We start from the raw sequence: 16,973 nt of genomic DNA, 5'->3' as shown, positions 1-16,973 counted from the left end.
TTCTCTGTTCAAGCCTCTCCTCGTGCTGCCAAAATCATCATGCAGATAGTACAGACTTCCAAACCTACACAGCGTTTAAGAGCCAGTTTGTATCAGGACATTTGAGAGACAACTGTTAAGACTGAACTTGGATCAATGACTTCTCAGGACACACACAGTGACCATGTACACTCTAAAAAGAAAGACACACAGCACCCTTCCCTATTTCCCAAACCCTAAAGGATTGTCTATCACATCTTTCCCCACTTGGTGGCAAGATGTCCCTCAGCCTTTGGTTACTTGCAGGAATTGGAAGTTTTGGGAATGAGTGAGACAAGATTCTGTTTGCTTATTTTATTGACTTATTCAGAGCCTGGTATCTTTGCCAAGCAAATCCCACTGGAATATGAAGAATTTTCTTTGTCTTAAGAGGAGGAACTCACATGAATGAACTCTTCCACGTGTCTCTCTCCTCTCCTAACAATTGAATTTGGGGTTTCAAGGTGTTTGTTTAATCCAGGAAAACAAATCTCACTGACTGGTATGCAACATCAACCTACTGGAGAGGCAGGCAGCTTACAGGAAATGACTTATTTCTATTGAGAAGGACTTAAAACCTTCAACTTGACTTCTGAATACCAAGCTGACCTCTTCACCCCAGTGCATTTCTGCCAGCCATTACTTCCCACACCAAACATTAAGAGAGACCCAAAATAGTAATTTTTCCAATCAGCATACAAAAATATCATCTTTTCTCTTCAGCAGTCTGTGAAAAGGCTTTTGCTGCTTTCCACCTAACTAAAATAAGTTAGTACAATCATTTGGATGGGCTGCCTGCACACCGGGCAGGGCTTGTTCCTCTTCTTCAGCTTCCTGGCACAGGTGAAGCAGGACATGAGGTGTCCTGTTTTGCCGTGGACTATGCAGCCGTTCTTGGGTCTGCTCTGACAGATGACACAGGGCTCTATGCTGCTCACAGGCAGACTGGATTCTGCGCTTTCCTCTTTGTCTAGCACTTCCCTCTTCTCAGGTTCCTTATAGTCCTCCTGGCTGCTACAGAACATGCTGCTGGATGTCGAGGGCTGGGAATAATCTTGGCTTTCCTGGGACTCAGAGATTTGTGCTGCTTTGTCCTTGTCCTCCTCCGCAGCTGGTTCCTTCTCTTCGGGTGTTTGCGCTTTCTTGCCGTCAGGCACATCAAACCCTTCAGACTCTAGAGGGGAGGAACTTTCTGACTTGCTCTTTTCCACTTTGTCCCTCTTTTCTTCTGGAAGCCAGTCCTCACGAAGGGCCCAGCATCTGTGGCAGTGCCGTGGAAGCGGAGGGTTCATTTCGCTGCATTTGGGACACTTCCAATAATCCTTTAGTGAATTAAAGGTTGGAACAACTTAAGCTACTTGGAATGCTTACAACTCAAGGATTCAGAGATCATAAACCATTTATTACTGCCCAAACCAAGAGAGTTAACTTGGTACTTTAAAAATTCCCTTCAGTGTTTCATCCCACTTCACAGTTCTGTTCAGCTGGAAGAGGCTGCCCAGGGGGGTTGTGGAGTCTCCCTCTCAGGAGATAGTCAAAACCCACCTGGATGTGTTCCTGTGGGATCTGCTCTAGGTGCTCCTGCTCTGGCAGGGGGGTTGGACTGGATGAGCTTTCAAGGTCCCTTCCAGCCCCTAACAATCTGTGAATCTGTGAAAATAGCCTTGACTTTAAAAACACTCTCTGGTTTTCTTTTCTCTTTGCAGCAGATATGTGATGTAAATAAGAAACAGAACAAACATCATTTACTGCTTCTTAGGCAAACCTGAAGAAGGGCCATGAGGATGAGCAGAGGGCTGGAGCACCTCTGTTATGGGGGCAGACTGAGAGAATTGGGGCTGTTCAGTCTGGAGAATAGAAGGCTCCAAGGAAACTTAATGGTGGCCTTCCAGTATCTGAAGGGGGCTACAAGAAAGCCGGGAAGGGACTTGTTAGGGTGTCAGGTAATGATAGGACTGGGGGGGAATAGATCCAAGCTAAAGCAGGGTAGATTCAGACTGGATGTTAGGAAGAAGTTCTTCCCCATGAGGGTGGTGAGAGACTGGCACAGGTTGCCCAGGGAGGTGGTGGAAGCCTCATCCCTGGAAGGTTTTAAAGCCAGGCTGGATGTGGCTCTGGGCAAACTGATCTAGTGTGAGGTATCCTGGCCCATGGCAGGGGGGTTGGAACTGGATGATCCCTGAGGTCCATTCCAACCCTGACAATTCTGTGAGTCTATGATTCTAAACTAAACCAAGAGTTTTCAGATAACCTCATGGAAAGCTGCTCACAAAATGGTCACCACGCCCACTATTTTCAACAAAAGACTTCCCAAATGGGAACTGGGCAGGGGCTGAAGGGAGAGTTAACCTGGGGGACTCTGAACTGCCGGTGCGCAGAACGGCCGCGAGGGGGCAGCCTGACACAGCAGTCGTAGGGAATGCAAAACGCCAGCCGTCAAACTGCATCAGTGAGAAGCCACTACCTCAATTTACCAGACACTGCATTTTTAACGACCAATAATGCGTGCTGTACGGGGAACAGACACAGAAAATCCCAAACCAAACTAAAATGTACTTAGAAGATTCAAGGCACGTGTTGCTCGAGTCCCAGGTGGCCAAGAAGGCAAACAGGATCCTGGGGTTAGAAGATTAAGCAGATCCAGGGTGGCTCTCCTCCCTCTCTGCTCTGCCCTAGTAAAGCCCCACCATATTGCATCCAGTTCTGGGCTCCCCAGTTCAAGAGGGACAGGGATCTGCTGGAGAGAGTTCAAGGGAGGGCTACAAGGATGCTGAAGGGACTGCAGCACTGCCTGGGGAGGAGAGGCTGAGAGCCCTGGGGGTGTTTCGTCTGGAGAGAAGACTGAGAGGGAACTTATCAATGTCTATCAACAGCTGAGGGTCAAGAGGGGAGGGGACAGGCTCTGCTCAGTTGCACCCTGGGATAGGACAGGGGGCAGTGGATATAAACTCCAGCACAGGAGGTTCCACCTCAACATGAGGAGGAACTTCTTTACTGTGAGGGTCCCAGAGCCCTGGAGCAGGCTGCCCAGAGAGGTTGTGGAGTCTCCTTCTCTGGAGCCTTTCCAGCCCTGTTTGGATGTGTTCCTGTGTGACCTGTGCTGGATTCTATAGTCCTGCTCTGGCAGGGGGGTTGGATTCAAAAGATCTCCAGAGGTCCCTTCCAACCTCTAACTTCCTGTGAGCCTGTGAAGGTTCCTTACTAATGAAGTCATCAAGCAAACAAGAAAATGTCAATTTAGTTCTGAAAAAAAAAGTTCAAAATAGATGAATTCTACTGCTGCCAGTGACTGGACTCTATGCTCCTTGTTCCACTGTCAGTTCACCCAGCTAACAATCTTTCCCAGTCAAGATTTTTACTCACAGCTAGAGAGATCTCTGGGTCCTCATCAAATGAATCAGCATCACTGTCTTCATCCTGGTAGATAGTCAGCTGATAGACCTGGTTTCAATAAAGGAAATAAAGTATTAATGTGGGTGGGGCTGTGAGCAACCTGATCTAGTTAGTGTGAGGTGTCCCTGCCCATGGCAGGGGGCTTGGAACTGGCTGATCCTTGAGGTCCCTTCCAACCCTGACAGTTCTGTGATTAATGTAATTGGTTTGGGGCATTCAACTCAAAATCTGCTATCTGGTTAATTCCTGAGAAGGCTTTTATTCAGATGTCACAAGAGGCACATGTGTGTTCCTTTTTCTCACTCCACAGAATCTGATGACTGGTTTGAGGGAAAAGAACTCAGTTCACATCTGTAACAGCCTGAGGAAAAATGTAGAGTAGGTAGCCAGAAGGTACTGCTCTCAAGAACAGAGGGGATCCATCCCCTGTGCCACAGCTGCAGCACTCCCCAGCTCTGGGCTCTCAGTACGTGGAGGGAGATGGAGCCACTGGAGAGTGGAAGTTCAGCAACAGGCCACCAGGATATTTAAGGGATTGGAGGAGCTGTCACATGGAGAAAGGCTGAGAGCTCAGACCATTCAACCTGGAGAAGAGACAGCTCAAGGGCAGTGTGCTTGTGTGCATTGTTGATGTGCATAAATACCCAAAAGGAGGGTGTTGAACAAGGCACAGCCAGGGTCTTCTAAGTGGTGTCCAGTGAGAGGGCAAGAGGCAGCTGGCACAAATTGGAACACAGGAGGTTCTATCTGAGCATTCAAAAGCCATCTGGACATTGAATCATAGAATTGTTAGGGTTGGAAGGGATCTCAAGGATCATCTAATTCCACCCCCCCTGCACCTCATGCTATGTCAGATTGCCCACAGCCACTTCCAGCCTGGCCTTCAACACCTCCTGGCTTCCACCACCTCCCTGGGCAACCTGTGCCAGGCTCTCACCACCCTCATGGGGAACAACTTCTTCCTAACATCCAATCTGAACCTACCCATTTCTCATTTTGCTCCATTCCCCCCAGTCCTATCACTCCCTGACACCCTCAAAAGTCCCTCCACAGCTTTCTTGTAGCCCCTTTCAGATAGTGGAAGGCCACAAGGTCTCCTCAGAACCTTCTCCAGACCAAACAACCCCAACTCTCTCAGTCTGTCTCCATACAAGAGCAGCTCCAGCCCTCTGCTTATCCTCGTGGCCCTTCTTCTGGACACATTCCACCACTCTGGATACCTTCTTGTAACAGATGCTCCAGAACTGGACACAGTGCTCCAGGTGGGGTCTCACCAGAGTGGAGCAGAGGGGAGGAATCCCCTCCCTGGCCCTGCTGGCTCTGCTTCTCTTGCTGCAGCCCAGGCTCTGCTTGGCTCTCTGGGCTGCAAGTGCTCACTGCTGGCTCCTGTTGAGCTTCTCCTTCCCCAGGGCTGTTCTCAAGCCAGTCCCTGCTCAGCCTGTATCAGTGCTTGGGATTGCCCTGACCCAGATCAGGATCACAATTTTATTGTCTTCTTGCCTACTAATGAAAACTTCTAAACCTGTGTTTCAGCATCTCTATGAAACATTTAGATTCATGGAGACAAATGATTGAGCAGTACCCCCCTGCAAGGAGTTACTAAGCAAGTGCATGAGAAGTGTTGTCAAAGCTCAACACATACATCTGCAAGTGAAAATGCAGCAGCAGACTCAAGCATACACACTGCCATTAACTCCAGCAGCTAGTGAGTGAAGCTACTCACAGTTTTGCAGGCTGTCAGGAGCCTGCAGAAAGGCTTAGCACCATCCCAGCTACTGCCAGGTGGGTGTGTAATGGTGCACAGGCACCCAGTTTGGTTTGAAGAATGACTGGGTGCAGTTTGTGAGACAGCACAGGATGTCCTGAAATAAACCTGCAGAGTTACTGCTTCTGTTGGAATCTCAATGTGAAGCATTCCTGTAAATTGGAGGGCCACAAAGATGAGCAGAAGGCTGGAGCACCTCTCCTAGGAAGACAGGCCGAGAGAGTTGGGGCTGTTCAGGCTGGAGAAGAGAAAGCTCCAGGGAGACCTTAGAGCAGCCTCCAGTATTTGAAGGGAACCTACAGGATAGCTGGAGAGGGATTTTTTGTATCAAGACATGTAGTGACAGGACAGGGGACAATGGCTTCAAACTGGAAGAAGCTACATTTAGACATGAGGAGGAAATTCTTCCCCATGAGGGTGCTGAGGCACTGCAACAAGCTGCCCAGAGAACCTGTGGAGGCTCCAACCCTAGAAGCATTCAAAGGCAGGTTGGATGATGGGGCCTTGGGCAACGTGGTCTAGTAAGAGGTGTTCCTACCCATGGCAGTGGGGTTAGAACTAGATGATCTTTAAGGTCCCTTCCAACCCAAACCACTCTGTAATTCCATGACATTTCCTTCCCACTCTCACCACCTCTTCAGTCAAAGAAAAAAACCCAAACAAACCCAAAGTGTACCTCATCATCTTCATCTGTGAGCTCCTGTCCTTCGTCATTATGGCTGTAGTCTTCTGAATAAATAGACTCAACTTCAAACTCCACACTGAACTGGTCTGAAACAGAGCTGTGGTCAAACCAGTCAGAATTTTCACTTAAGGAACTGGCATCAAGATCCTGAAAAACAAGAAGAAGAGACACGTTTAACCTCACCAGTCCACTTCCATAACCACTACTGATAACCTGCATGACAAAACTCATCTACACAGTTTAACTGGCTATGGAAGCAGGAACACCACAGCTGCTGTCAGACAGCACATCTGAGACAAATGAAATTAGAGGTAGCCAAAGCCAAAGCCAGATCTGAAATCCTTTGGTTGGCTCTGTAGTAGGAGGCTGCAGTCAACCAACAGCCATGTTGAAGACTGCAGTGGCTGGGTTTGTTTAGCCTGAAGAAGAGGAGGCTCAGGGGAGATCTTATTGCTCTCTACAGCTTCCTGAAAGGAGGTTATAGACAGGTGGGGGTTGGTCTCTTCTCCCAGGCAACCAGCACCAGAACAAGAGGACACAGTCTCAAGTTGCACCAGGAGAAGTTTAGGCTGGAGGTGAGGAGAAAGTTCTCCAGAGAGAGAGAGACTGGCCATTGGGATGTGCTGCCCAGGGAGGTGGTGGAGTCACCATCACTAGAGGTGTTCAAAAAGGGATTAGACATGGCACTTGGAGCCATGGTTTAGTTGTCAGGAGGTGTTGGGTGATAGGTTGGACTTGATGTTCCCCAACCTGGTTGATTCTATGATTCTACTACTTCACAGAGGCTCTCCTAAAAGTGGAAGAACAGATGCAAGTAGACAGCTTTTGCCTGTGTGTCATTGCATTCTCTAGTCCCAACTTTGCTAACCTTACATTGAATGAGGAAACAGCAGAAGTGCAGATGCAGCCCAAGTCCTGTCAATTCAGAGCACAGTCTATGACCAGAAACTGCTAAATTAGCTCTTTGTGACTTAGATCTAACCACAAATAATTTGCCCCAGGCCTTGCTGAAAATTAAAACCCAGTAAAGGCTTGGAAAATGAATACAGCTTCTCCTCAGGGCAGCTGCTAAAGCTCTCTTGGAGCTACCAATTATTCTGAGCTGTGGACTGTCTGTGACTGCTTTTCTTCTCTCAGCATTCCAAGGGATACTTCCACTAAAACACAAATTACATCTGACTTTTTTTAACCCCCCTCAATACTGTGCCAAGCAGGAAGAAATCCTTGGTTTTAAAAGAATAAATCAAAATTGATCCTTGAAAAGAAATTCCTTCAGCTTTTATCAGCAGGTGTATGAAAGACCTCACTCCACCCACACACCAACTCCCCTTTCAACTTCTTTCCTCAGACACTGCAGTGCAGCTTTTAATTAAGGACAGGATGGTTTAAGAATCATAGAATCAATAAGGTTGGAAAAGACCTCAGGGATCATCAAGTCCAACCTATCACCCAACACCTCCTGACAACTAAACCATGGCTCCAAGTGCCATGTCTAATCCCTTTTTGAACACCTCTAGTGATGGTGACTCCACCACCTCCCTGGGCAGCACATCCCAATGGCCAATCTCTCTCTCTATGAAGAACTTTCTCCTCACCTCCAGCCTAAACTTCCCCTGGCACAGCTTGAGACTGTGTCCTCTTGTTCTGGTGCTGGTTGCCTGGCAGAAGAGACCAACCCCCACCTGGCTACAACCTCCCTTTAGGGAGTTGCAGACAGCAAGAAGGTCTCCCCTAAGCCTCCTCTTCTGCAGGCTAAGCAACCCCAGCTCCCTCAGCCTCTCCTCACAGGGCTGTGCTCCAGACCCCTCCCCAGCCTCGTTCCCCTTCTCTGGACATGTTCTAAGTATCTCAATAGCCTTTGTAAATTGAGGGGCCCAGAACTGGACACAGGACTCAAGGTGTGGCCTAACCAGTGCTGAATGACCTCCTTGCTCCTGCTGGCCACACTATTTCTCATGCAAGCCAGGATGCCATTTGCCTTCTTGGCCACTGCTGGTTCATGTTCAGCTACTGTCAACCAGCACCCCCAGGTCCCTTTCTGCCAGCCACTCTGACCCAGCCTGTAGCACTGCATGGGGTTGTTGTGGCCAATGTGCAGAACCCAGCACTAGGATGTGTTCAATCGCATGCCCTTGGACTCTGCCCATCTGTCCAGCCTGGCAAGGTCCCTCTGCAGAGCTCTCCCACCCTCTTAACAGACCAACCCCTGCCCCCAGCTTGGTGTCATCTGCAAACTCACCGAGGATGGACTCAATGCCCTCATCCAGATCATCAATAAAGATACTGAACCGGATGGTGCCCAGCACCGATCCCTGGGGATCCCTAGTGCCTGGCTGCCAGCTGGATGTGGCATATATGCAAAAAAGAACCCCAAAACCATAAAAAAAGGATGCATTTTTCACTTACAGGAATGGAAAGAGAATCTGTAGAATCACTGCTATTGCTTCTCTCCCGGCACAGACCACTGACTACACACCATGAGAGACTTTCATCAAAGGTCAAGGAAATGCTGTCTGACTTGTGGCGTTTCCTTCTGTCGCTGTGCAGATCATCTGAAGAATTTTCTTCTGGACACACACATCCAAGAATATTTGTTACTCAAAAAAACCCCCAAAACATCTATGCAAGGCTGACTTTTGAATAGCCTTAACAGAAGCTTACAACTTAATTGACTTACAGAGGACTTTAAGCAAAGTAAAGACATTCAGTGTTGTTTCATAGGGAAAAATTAAAGGCACCAAAATCTTATTTCTTTAAGAAAGGGACATGAATGCTGAGAGACATGCAAGTGTGACATGTTCCTGAAAACAGTACTGCAGGAGCTGGCTGTCCCCACCTGTCCCAGCAGAACAGTTTGTAAGTGGCAGGGAGTGAAATAAATTGCAGATTTGGCACCATTTTTACTGCATTTACACAGGACACATTAAACCCTCCCTAATTTGAAGAAATACAGCTAGAATGTGATTTTTTTTTTTCCCTAGCTCCCTCTGCAGTCAGTAGACACAAAGACACTTTGAGAGGGCTTCTGAATCCAGCCCACAACCTGCAGGGAGACAGAGCAACCAGCTCCCAGGTCACACACACTGAGAGGACCTCACGGTTCAAGTTTTGAACCCCTCAACAGATTTCTTAGCCAACAGTTTCACTACATGCAATTGCATTTCTGTAACAAACCATTAGGACTTTCACCACACAGTAGCAAGAGAATCTTCAGGGCCTACTGTGTACAAATTGAACTTGGGAAGAATTGCTTTAAGCTGTGCTTATGAGGTATGCTCGGTTTGAAGGCAAAAAGATGAAGCTTTTTAGATGCATCCTGTTTCAAAACAACCACCTACAGCAGCACAAGGAGTAGAGGGACAGCACTGTATGGGTAGGCAAGTCAAAATTCAGCTCCACTGACTTTTGGGAGTGTTTGGCAAGAAACAACATTATCATAAAAGGTGTTGCAAAGTCAGTATTCTAAGTGCAGTGGAGTGAAGACTTCCCACCAGGCCTGACAACGTGGCTCAACAGACCTTGGCAAGAGCCTGCTGCCCCCCTACAGGTGCCTTCTGCACCCCCCCCTCTCGTGCCCAGCTTCTCCCTTGCCTTGCAAGACACACCCTGACAATCCACGAGTCTCCAAGCCTTGCATCTTTCAAGGTAAAAGAAAAGAGAACGAAACACTTGTACATACTTTGAGACTTCTCTCACTTTCCCTTGGTGCTTCTGGGCTCAGCCCCTCTCTTTTTCCGCCCCGAGAGCCCCACCAAATTTGGTGCCCCCAGGCCCAAGGGTTGCTCCTGTCCATCGTTGTCCTCATTTAGAGTTGTCATGGCTCCATGCTGTACTGATACTGTACCACCACCACAAGGTTTCTATACACTCTCTAAACGGCTCCACAGGAGCCGCTACCATCCCAATTTAACAAGAATAGTGGTTTAAAAGGAAGGTTTCCTATAAATTAGAAAAGAAGTGTATATAAAAACACTATATTAAAAGAACTTTTAAGGTTGCAACAAACTAATGAGTGGATGCAAAGGCAAGAGTTAATCATCAGACCTCCAATAAGTAAGCACGGCACAGGACCTCCGAGGTGCCCTGGGTCGTGCCCAAGTATCACAGGTGGTGACAGTTAACCAAGGCTTTCCATCCCTTCACCAGTTTTTGTTACAACATTAAAATGTTCTTTTAATTTAGTGCAAAGAGCTCATCAATGCAGCACAATTCCTGGACTGACTCACATGACAGTGGCTTATGATGAACAAAAAGAAAAACAAACCCAAAAACCCTGAGGAACTGAAAAATGGTCCCCGAGGAACAGGAAGCTCTCTGCAGGGACAGGAGGTTAGCACTGCCCAGGTAATTACCACCAAGTCATGAGGGAACAGCATCATAGAATGGGCTGGGTTGGAAGGGACCCCTGAAGATTATCCAGTGCAAGCCCTTCTGCAGTCAGCAGGGACATCCTCAACTAGATCAGGTTGCCCAGAGCCCTGTCGAGCCTCACGTTGAATACCTGCAGGGATTGGGCCCCAACCACCTCCCTGGGGAGTGCCTGAAGTGATGGAACAAACTAATGTTAAGATTTCCACAGTACAGTGTTTAGGTAGAACTGCAGAGAACACTTCTATTGAGAAACTTGTTCAGCTCTGTGCTGACCAGCTTGGAATTTTGCTGTCAGAAGAAACCTTCTGTGTGTTTTCAAAGTGTGTTTGTCAGTGATTACTGAATAACCATGACAAAGGGGCTTAAGCCACCAGATGTTTTCAGAAGTGCTTTATTAGCAAAAGTGCTTAAGAAGTGCTTGGTCAGGTAGCTAAACATACCCCAGATCATCCCATGTTGCTACCAGGACTTTGATGTCTGTCACAAATTGAAAGCCAATGAAATCTGGTTTTAGGGAGCCAAAAGAATGTAAAGTCTTGTGGCTGCCTAGAACTGAAAGGAGTTTGACTACATCGGTCAAAAAACGTTCTTGTCCTCAAGACAAAACAACTGCTAAGTCCTGCTGATGTGAACAAGTTCAACAAGTCTGTGGAACAAGTTATTCCATCACCTTACTACCAGTTCTAGAGACCCAAACTGTAATATGACACTGGAGCAATGCAAGGCAGCTGCCATTTTTGTCAGCCTGAACACTGTGTGTCAGGTAAGCAGAGAAACATGAATGGTATTTGTCAGCATCTTGCACAGTCAGTAAGGCAGCAGAATGCACTTTTTTCTCCCCCCTTAAGTGGCCATGCTACTGGAAGCTCTGCATCATACATCTGCACATACCAGATTCACTGTGATTTCTCCTCCTAGAAGATGTAGCTGGTCGTGAGGCCACGTTTGATGAAGTCTGCTTCTCTTCCAACTCTTGCATAGATTCCTGGGTAACAGAAATACTAAGCTTGAGCATGAATATGATGAGGTTAAGGCCAGACTCCACTAAAGGCATCTAAACCATTATCACACAAAACTGAAGAGGACTTACATCACAGAACAATTTATTACAAGGAACAAAACCCAAACAAAAATCACCTTAAGAACATTATCTTCCTGGAGATGCAGTCTGCTATCATCCTCAGGTCTGTCAGGAAGTGCAGAGCCTGAAACCAAACCCAAAATGACAAAGCTGAAGAGAAAGTCATTTGAGGCTCAAAAACATTAGAACAGGAGAGAGAATTTAACTGCAGGCAGCATTTACAAAGTCCTAAGCAGAATGTAAAACAGAGACATTTTGCAACAGTGGAAAAATGGCCCTGGGCAGCTGTGTGCAGCACCTTCCCTGCAACATTACTGCAGTGGGAAACTGGAGAAGAAACCTCAGCTACCAAGATGCTCCAAATCTTATTACTAAGTAAGTGCTTTCAAATGAAGGCTGTGCAGTAGCTGGAATTCTGCAGGTGTGAAAGCATACAGGCAGGAAGTATTTTATACTTCTTCCTCTCCAAATGATATCTGATCAGCTGTCACCTTCTGGGGAAGATGAATTGAAAAGTAACTGTAAGTTATATATGCTTACTACCTGCCAGACCCTGAATACATTACCATAGAAACACAGCATGTTAGGGGTTGGAAGGGACCTCAAAAGATCATCCAGTCCAACCCCCCTGCCAGAGCATTATCTTTCAAGAAAAGAACTCGAGAGGCATATTTGCAAGCATAACAATGAGGGATAACAAAGAGAACATGTTTCCCATCTTCAGCAGCTGAACATTTGCCTTTTGGGAAGAACCAGAAACAAAAGGAATCTTAATGTGGCTTCAGAAGAAGATGGCTTCCATTGTTTGGACTTCTGGTTCTTGTTATTAGTCAACAATGACAGCTCCACTGAGCATTTGTATACTGCAGGGAAGATGACAGCCTGCTACAATTCACTTGTGGAGTGGCTGTCCACATAGTTACAAGAAAGCTAACTTTGTGAGCATGCAGCCATTTTAAACCAGGACTCAGTACAGCTGAGGGTGACCGGTTCCAAGTGCACTCCACCTGGAGATTTAAACCCAGAACACTAAGAGGAAGAACAGAAAGAAGCATTTGCTCTGACTTCATCACTGACACAAGTTTAAGGAACCCATTTTTCTTCTTAGAAATTCTGTTGCTGTTGAGGGCTTTATCTGTGAGGAACACAAACAAATGACTCATTTTGCAATTCACTCCTCTTGTGCCGAGCTCTGACAGTGCTTGTTTTGGTTCCAGTCTGATAAAAATCAACCAGAAGCTATTCAGATTTGTTTTCCCACACACACACACAAGAAGCAGTGTTTGCTTTGATTCACTGATTGCTCTGGACAGTAGTGTGTAAAGCCAACCAGCCAGCTCTGGAGAGACTGACATTATCTGATCACTACATACAAGATGCATTAATGTAAGTTGTATTTTCCCTACTGCTATACCCTGAAACAGAAGCTCTTCCCACACCAGCTTACCTTGTTGATTGACTGCTATCAGATTTCTGGATATCATTGAATATAGTCTCCTTAGATGGGGATAAAGAGAGAGATGTTGCAAGTTAGGTACATGACATGAGAAAAGACAGCTTACCATTGTTGAAGGTGTAAAGAGTTTTTAACACACCATACTCATTATTCTTCATTATGTCACAAACAGACTCTCAGAAAAGAAAACAATCCCATTTTACCTGTGTTCTTTTACTGAAAAACTGGTTACTCCAAATAAATCCCCCAGGAGATCATTTGCACAGTGTACAATATGTTGCTGTTTTTCATCATACAATTGCTTAGACATAATATATTGTCCAAGATAGAATATTACCTGCAAAATAAATAACATACATACACATTAGAGTCTGTTGTTTCCAGCTGAAGAGAAAATACATTAAATTGCTTGGCATTTGCTCTTCTCCCTTTCATTACCTTAAGCTCCAGGGCTGTTTAGTCTGAAAAGGAGAAGACTGAGAGAGGAATCTAATCAATGTCTATAAATATATAAGGGCTGGGTGTCAGGAAGGAAGGGACAGCCTCTGCTCACTTGTGCCCTGGGACAGGACAAGGGGCAATGGATGGAAACTCCAGCACAGGAGGTTCCACCTCAGCATGAGAAAGAATTTCTTCACTGTAAGGGTGACAGAGCACTGGAGCAGGCTGTCCAGAGAGGTTGTGGAGTCTCCTTCTCTGGAGACTTTCCAGCCCTGTCTGGATGTGTTCCTGTGTGACCTGTGCTGGATTCGATGCTCTGGCAGGGGGGTGGGACTGATCTCCAACCCCTAACATCCTGTGATCCACCAAGGGATCTGCTACTGTACTGACCACTAGGTAATTTTGTTCAGATTCTGAGAAACTTGCTAATCACCACCTAACAAGTCAGCAATACTTTGTCTCAGCATCTTCTGTGTAAGCTGTGAACTACACTGCCCCCATTCACTCCAAATGAAAGAACAATCTACCTCTATTCACTGCAATCTACCTTTAGCAATCAGAAGTTCTCACCTCCTTCATAGTAAAAGTGTCCTTCTCGGCACCAGCTAGCTTTAACACCTTCAGCAGCAGGGGCTTTGGCTTAACCTGTGTAAAGAAAAACACCAATTACTGACCAAACAAAACACTAATTAAGCAGGTTGGCTTCCTCCTTCTCTATTAATCCCATACACAAACACTCAGCTACATTAAAGCCTGCATTCAAGTTTTTAACTTGGCAAAGTTAAACTTAAAATCACATGAACCAAACCATACTAAACTTCTCATGCACCACAGATCTTGGTTCAGACCCCAGTACACACAGCTCCTGAATGGGAGCTACAGGATTAATTTGGTAGTTCCAAGTGCAGGTCTCTGTCCTAGGGAATTCAGCTTCACTCCTTTGGTCCTAACAGTGGCTCCTGAAGTGGAGGGAGGAAGGCAAAAGGATTCCTGTGCCTGTCAGGTCCAGAGTGCAGCCCCGAAGCAAAACATAGCTCCTCCTTTTTCCTCCTCTCTTCCTGTGACACTTTCTAGGGCTGCAGTTTTGCATTTGCCAGCTGGCTGCTTTTTATCTCTGACCTTTTCTCAGCTGGGAAGCACGCTCTGTCCTTTCCACCTTATTTCAACCACTCCTACCTCCCCAGCAGCTTCCCACCCACTGTCCCCACATAGTTGTATCTGCAGCCAGTCTCTGACTACTTCCAAGGTAGAGGAGGGAAAAGTTAACACCGAAATGAACTTAAGTCCTTTCCCTCCTTTTTTTTTTTCTGACCAGAGCACTGTCCTGCTTCCATTCACTGCAGTGTTCCACAAGCAGCTGTGCCAGTGCAGGAGATGAGAAAACATTGCAGGAGACTGCCACAAGTGCAAAGGAAACGCCTGTGGAGCCACTAATGGTTCCCAGTGCAGGCTGGTTTAGTATTGCCACTTAAAACAGCATCATAACCGTTCTAAGAGCTGGCTAATATTTAGCTAGCCCAATTTATTCCCTAAAATAAAAGTATTACAGAAAAGAAAACACTTCACAGGAAAAGTGTGAACAGAATATAAAGGGACAAGAAATAAATGCTTAAGTGAAGGGGGACGAGACAAGAAATAAATGACAGGGAGACCTGAATTACATTTCCAGTATCTGCTAAAACCAACGTTCAGTTTCAGTGTAGTAACAGGAGATTAAGTTTCAAGAATCACAAATCGTAACAAGCAAGCTGTGGGAAAGGGTTAGATGTCTGTTCACCTGTTCCTAGGTGCTTCATTTCTTCCAGCATGTGGCATATATCATAGTTTCATAAAGGAAGCTAACAATAACTTATTAAACTACTAATGCCAGCTAAGCACAGGAAGGAACACTTTCAGATCTCTGAATCCAGAACTAAATCCACGAGCTCAGATGCATTTACCTACCCTCCATGCCTCTCCTGCCCTTCAAGTAGAAGGGTGGCAGAAGCCCCATCCCTAGGGGTTTCTAAAGCCAGGCTGGATGAGGCTCTCATGGAGGGACATGATAACCCTTGAGGTCCCTTCCAAGCCTGACAATTCTACGATTCTAAGTATAAAGTTCTTCTGCCATACTGATCTGACAGCAGACAGCATCATATTATAACTTAAATAAATAAGAATAAAAAAAAATCAACTTTTGCCAGTCTGCTGTGACTATCACTCTACACTTCTGGGCTCTACCCTTCTACAACAATAATCCAGTTCAACCATCATTGCACACATGCCGGTTTGAGTCACTTCTTGCTATAAATAGGCTTTCACCCTCAGCATACTTACCAGAAGATCCTTTTCATTAAAAGAAAGCAAACCGATCGTCAAAGGTCTGCAGGAAATAGTCTAGACCTAAACCATCGCCCTCAACTCAAACACGAATGACCAAGATTTGCTTCACAATTAGAGGATCAAAGAGGGACCATCTTCACCGGATTTCCTGGCTTTTCTCCAGCCATCACTCGAGGAGCAAAGCAGCTCTTCCGAATTAGCAGATCGACACTGCAAAACCCACGATAAACTCGCGCGTCCAACAGTTTTACTGACCAGCGCCTCTTGCTCCGAAGTGGTGACAGAAGCGGCATCCGAAAGAGAGGAGGACATCTTGGTATTGCACATTTGCCTGCAATTGAGCGGAGGAAAAAAAAACTCAGAACGTGGCACGCAGCCACACAACCCGGGTTTCCCCCACCCAGCGCACAGGCACCCCGGGGCCGGGGACACCGCAGCGCTCCGCACTCCCAGCACTGCCCACTCACCTCGGTGCCCTTGTCCAGCCCACACGCCGAGCTCCGGCAGCAGGTTTCTGGGCCGAGTCGGGCCGGGCCGGGCCTTATATAGCGCTGCCAAGAGGCAAGTCGGGGCTTAGCTCCTCGGCCGGCCGCGGCTCGACATGCCTGAGCATGACCAGGAGCGGCGGCGCTGCCCAGTCACCGCGGGGGGCAGGCGGGGCGCGGCCCGACGCTGACTCACCGCAGCCGCCAAGAGCGGAGAGGGGAGCGGACGGCGAAGGCGCCACCGAGGAACAGCTTGGCCTCCGTGCAGCCTCCTGCGCAGCGCCGAGCTCGCTCCCTCCCTCCGCCAGCAGGAGCCGCGGCCCTCGCTTCAGCGCCAGGCCCCGAGCGCAGCGCCCTGCCGCTGTTCGGCCGCCCCTCCCCCAGCACCCGGGGGGCGCTGCCACGCGCGAAAAGCGAGCCCCGAGCGACCCCTCAGCCGCTGCCCCGAGCAAACCGGGACCTCCACGCACCGCCAGCCGCGCCCGCTCCGCTGCCCGGCCCGCGGAGGACCGGGGGCCCTACCACGCCGCAGCGCGGTCTGCACCCAACGCCGCCATTTTGGCCGCCGCACGGCGCGGCCCGTGGGTCTCCCCAGCGCCCCCTAACGGGCTCGGGGCAACGGCCGCGCCGCAGCCGGGCAGCGGGGCAAGGGCCGCGCCGCGCGCCGGCCCGAGGCAGCGCCGCTCACAGGCGGGCACGGCCCGGGCGGGCCTGGGCTGCACAGCCGCCTGCCGGGCCCCGCGCCCGTGCGGCGTAGGGAGGCGGCCGGCGCCCGCGGGCCGCACGGAAGTGCGGTGCCCAGGCTGAGGGACAGGCAGGGCGAAGGCCTGGCGGCGGCAGGCGCTGCGAGACGAGCGCTGGCGGGCTGCTGGGAAGGCGGAGGAGGTTCAGGCAGTGCTTTGCCGTCCGCTTTTTCTTTCCACAGCAGCGCCCTTCCTCTTGGCGGTCGTCCCAAC

General features: G+C 48.2%; 1 protein-coding gene across 1 annotated transcript; it reads right to left on the bottom strand.

Moving 5' to 3' along the window:
• Positions 1–653: 653 nt before the first annotated feature.
• On the bottom strand, positions 654–16,565 carry MDM2 (MDM2 proto-oncogene). The gene is made up of 11 exons (XM_054178284.1): positions 16,000–16,565; positions 15,788–15,863; positions 13,781–13,855; positions 12,973–13,106; positions 12,761–12,810; positions 11,370–11,437; positions 11,124–11,217; positions 8,268–8,428; positions 5,853–6,008; positions 3,382–3,459; positions 654–1,340 (listed from the first exon to the last, which is right to left on the bottom strand). Exons 2-11 carry the CDS (start codon positions 15,857–15,859, stop codon positions 774–776), a joined length of 1,455 nt encoding a protein of 484 aa, XP_054034259.1. The 5' UTR covers positions 15,860–15,863; positions 16,000–16,565; the 3' UTR covers positions 654–773.
• Between the last annotated feature and the right edge of the window lie 408 nt (positions 16,566–16,973).

The sequence above is a fragment of the Dryobates pubescens genome, chromosome Z (assembly GCF_014839835.1).
Source record: "Dryobates pubescens isolate bDryPub1 chromosome Z, bDryPub1.pri, whole genome shotgun sequence".
Taxonomy (NCBI): domain Eukaryota; kingdom Metazoa; phylum Chordata; class Aves; order Piciformes; family Picidae; genus Dryobates; species Dryobates pubescens.
Note: the sequence above shows the minus strand (reverse complement) of the source record. Positions and strands in the feature narration are given on the sequence as shown.

Bases quoted from the DNA above. Each gene is read 5' to 3' on its own strand.
- MDM2 (XM_054178284.1), bottom strand. From the start codon at position 15,859: ATGTGCAATACCAAGATGTCCTCCTCTCTTTCGGATGCCGCTTCTGTC. The intron at 13,107-13,780 runs GTGAGAACTTCT...TTTATTTTGCAG, and splicing joins ACACTTTTACTATGAAGGAG to GTAATATTCTATCTTGGACA. The intron at 6,009-8,267 runs GTAAGTGAAAAA...CTTGTTTTTCAG, and splicing joins CAGATTCTCTTTCCATTCCT to GATCTTGATGCCAGTTCCTT.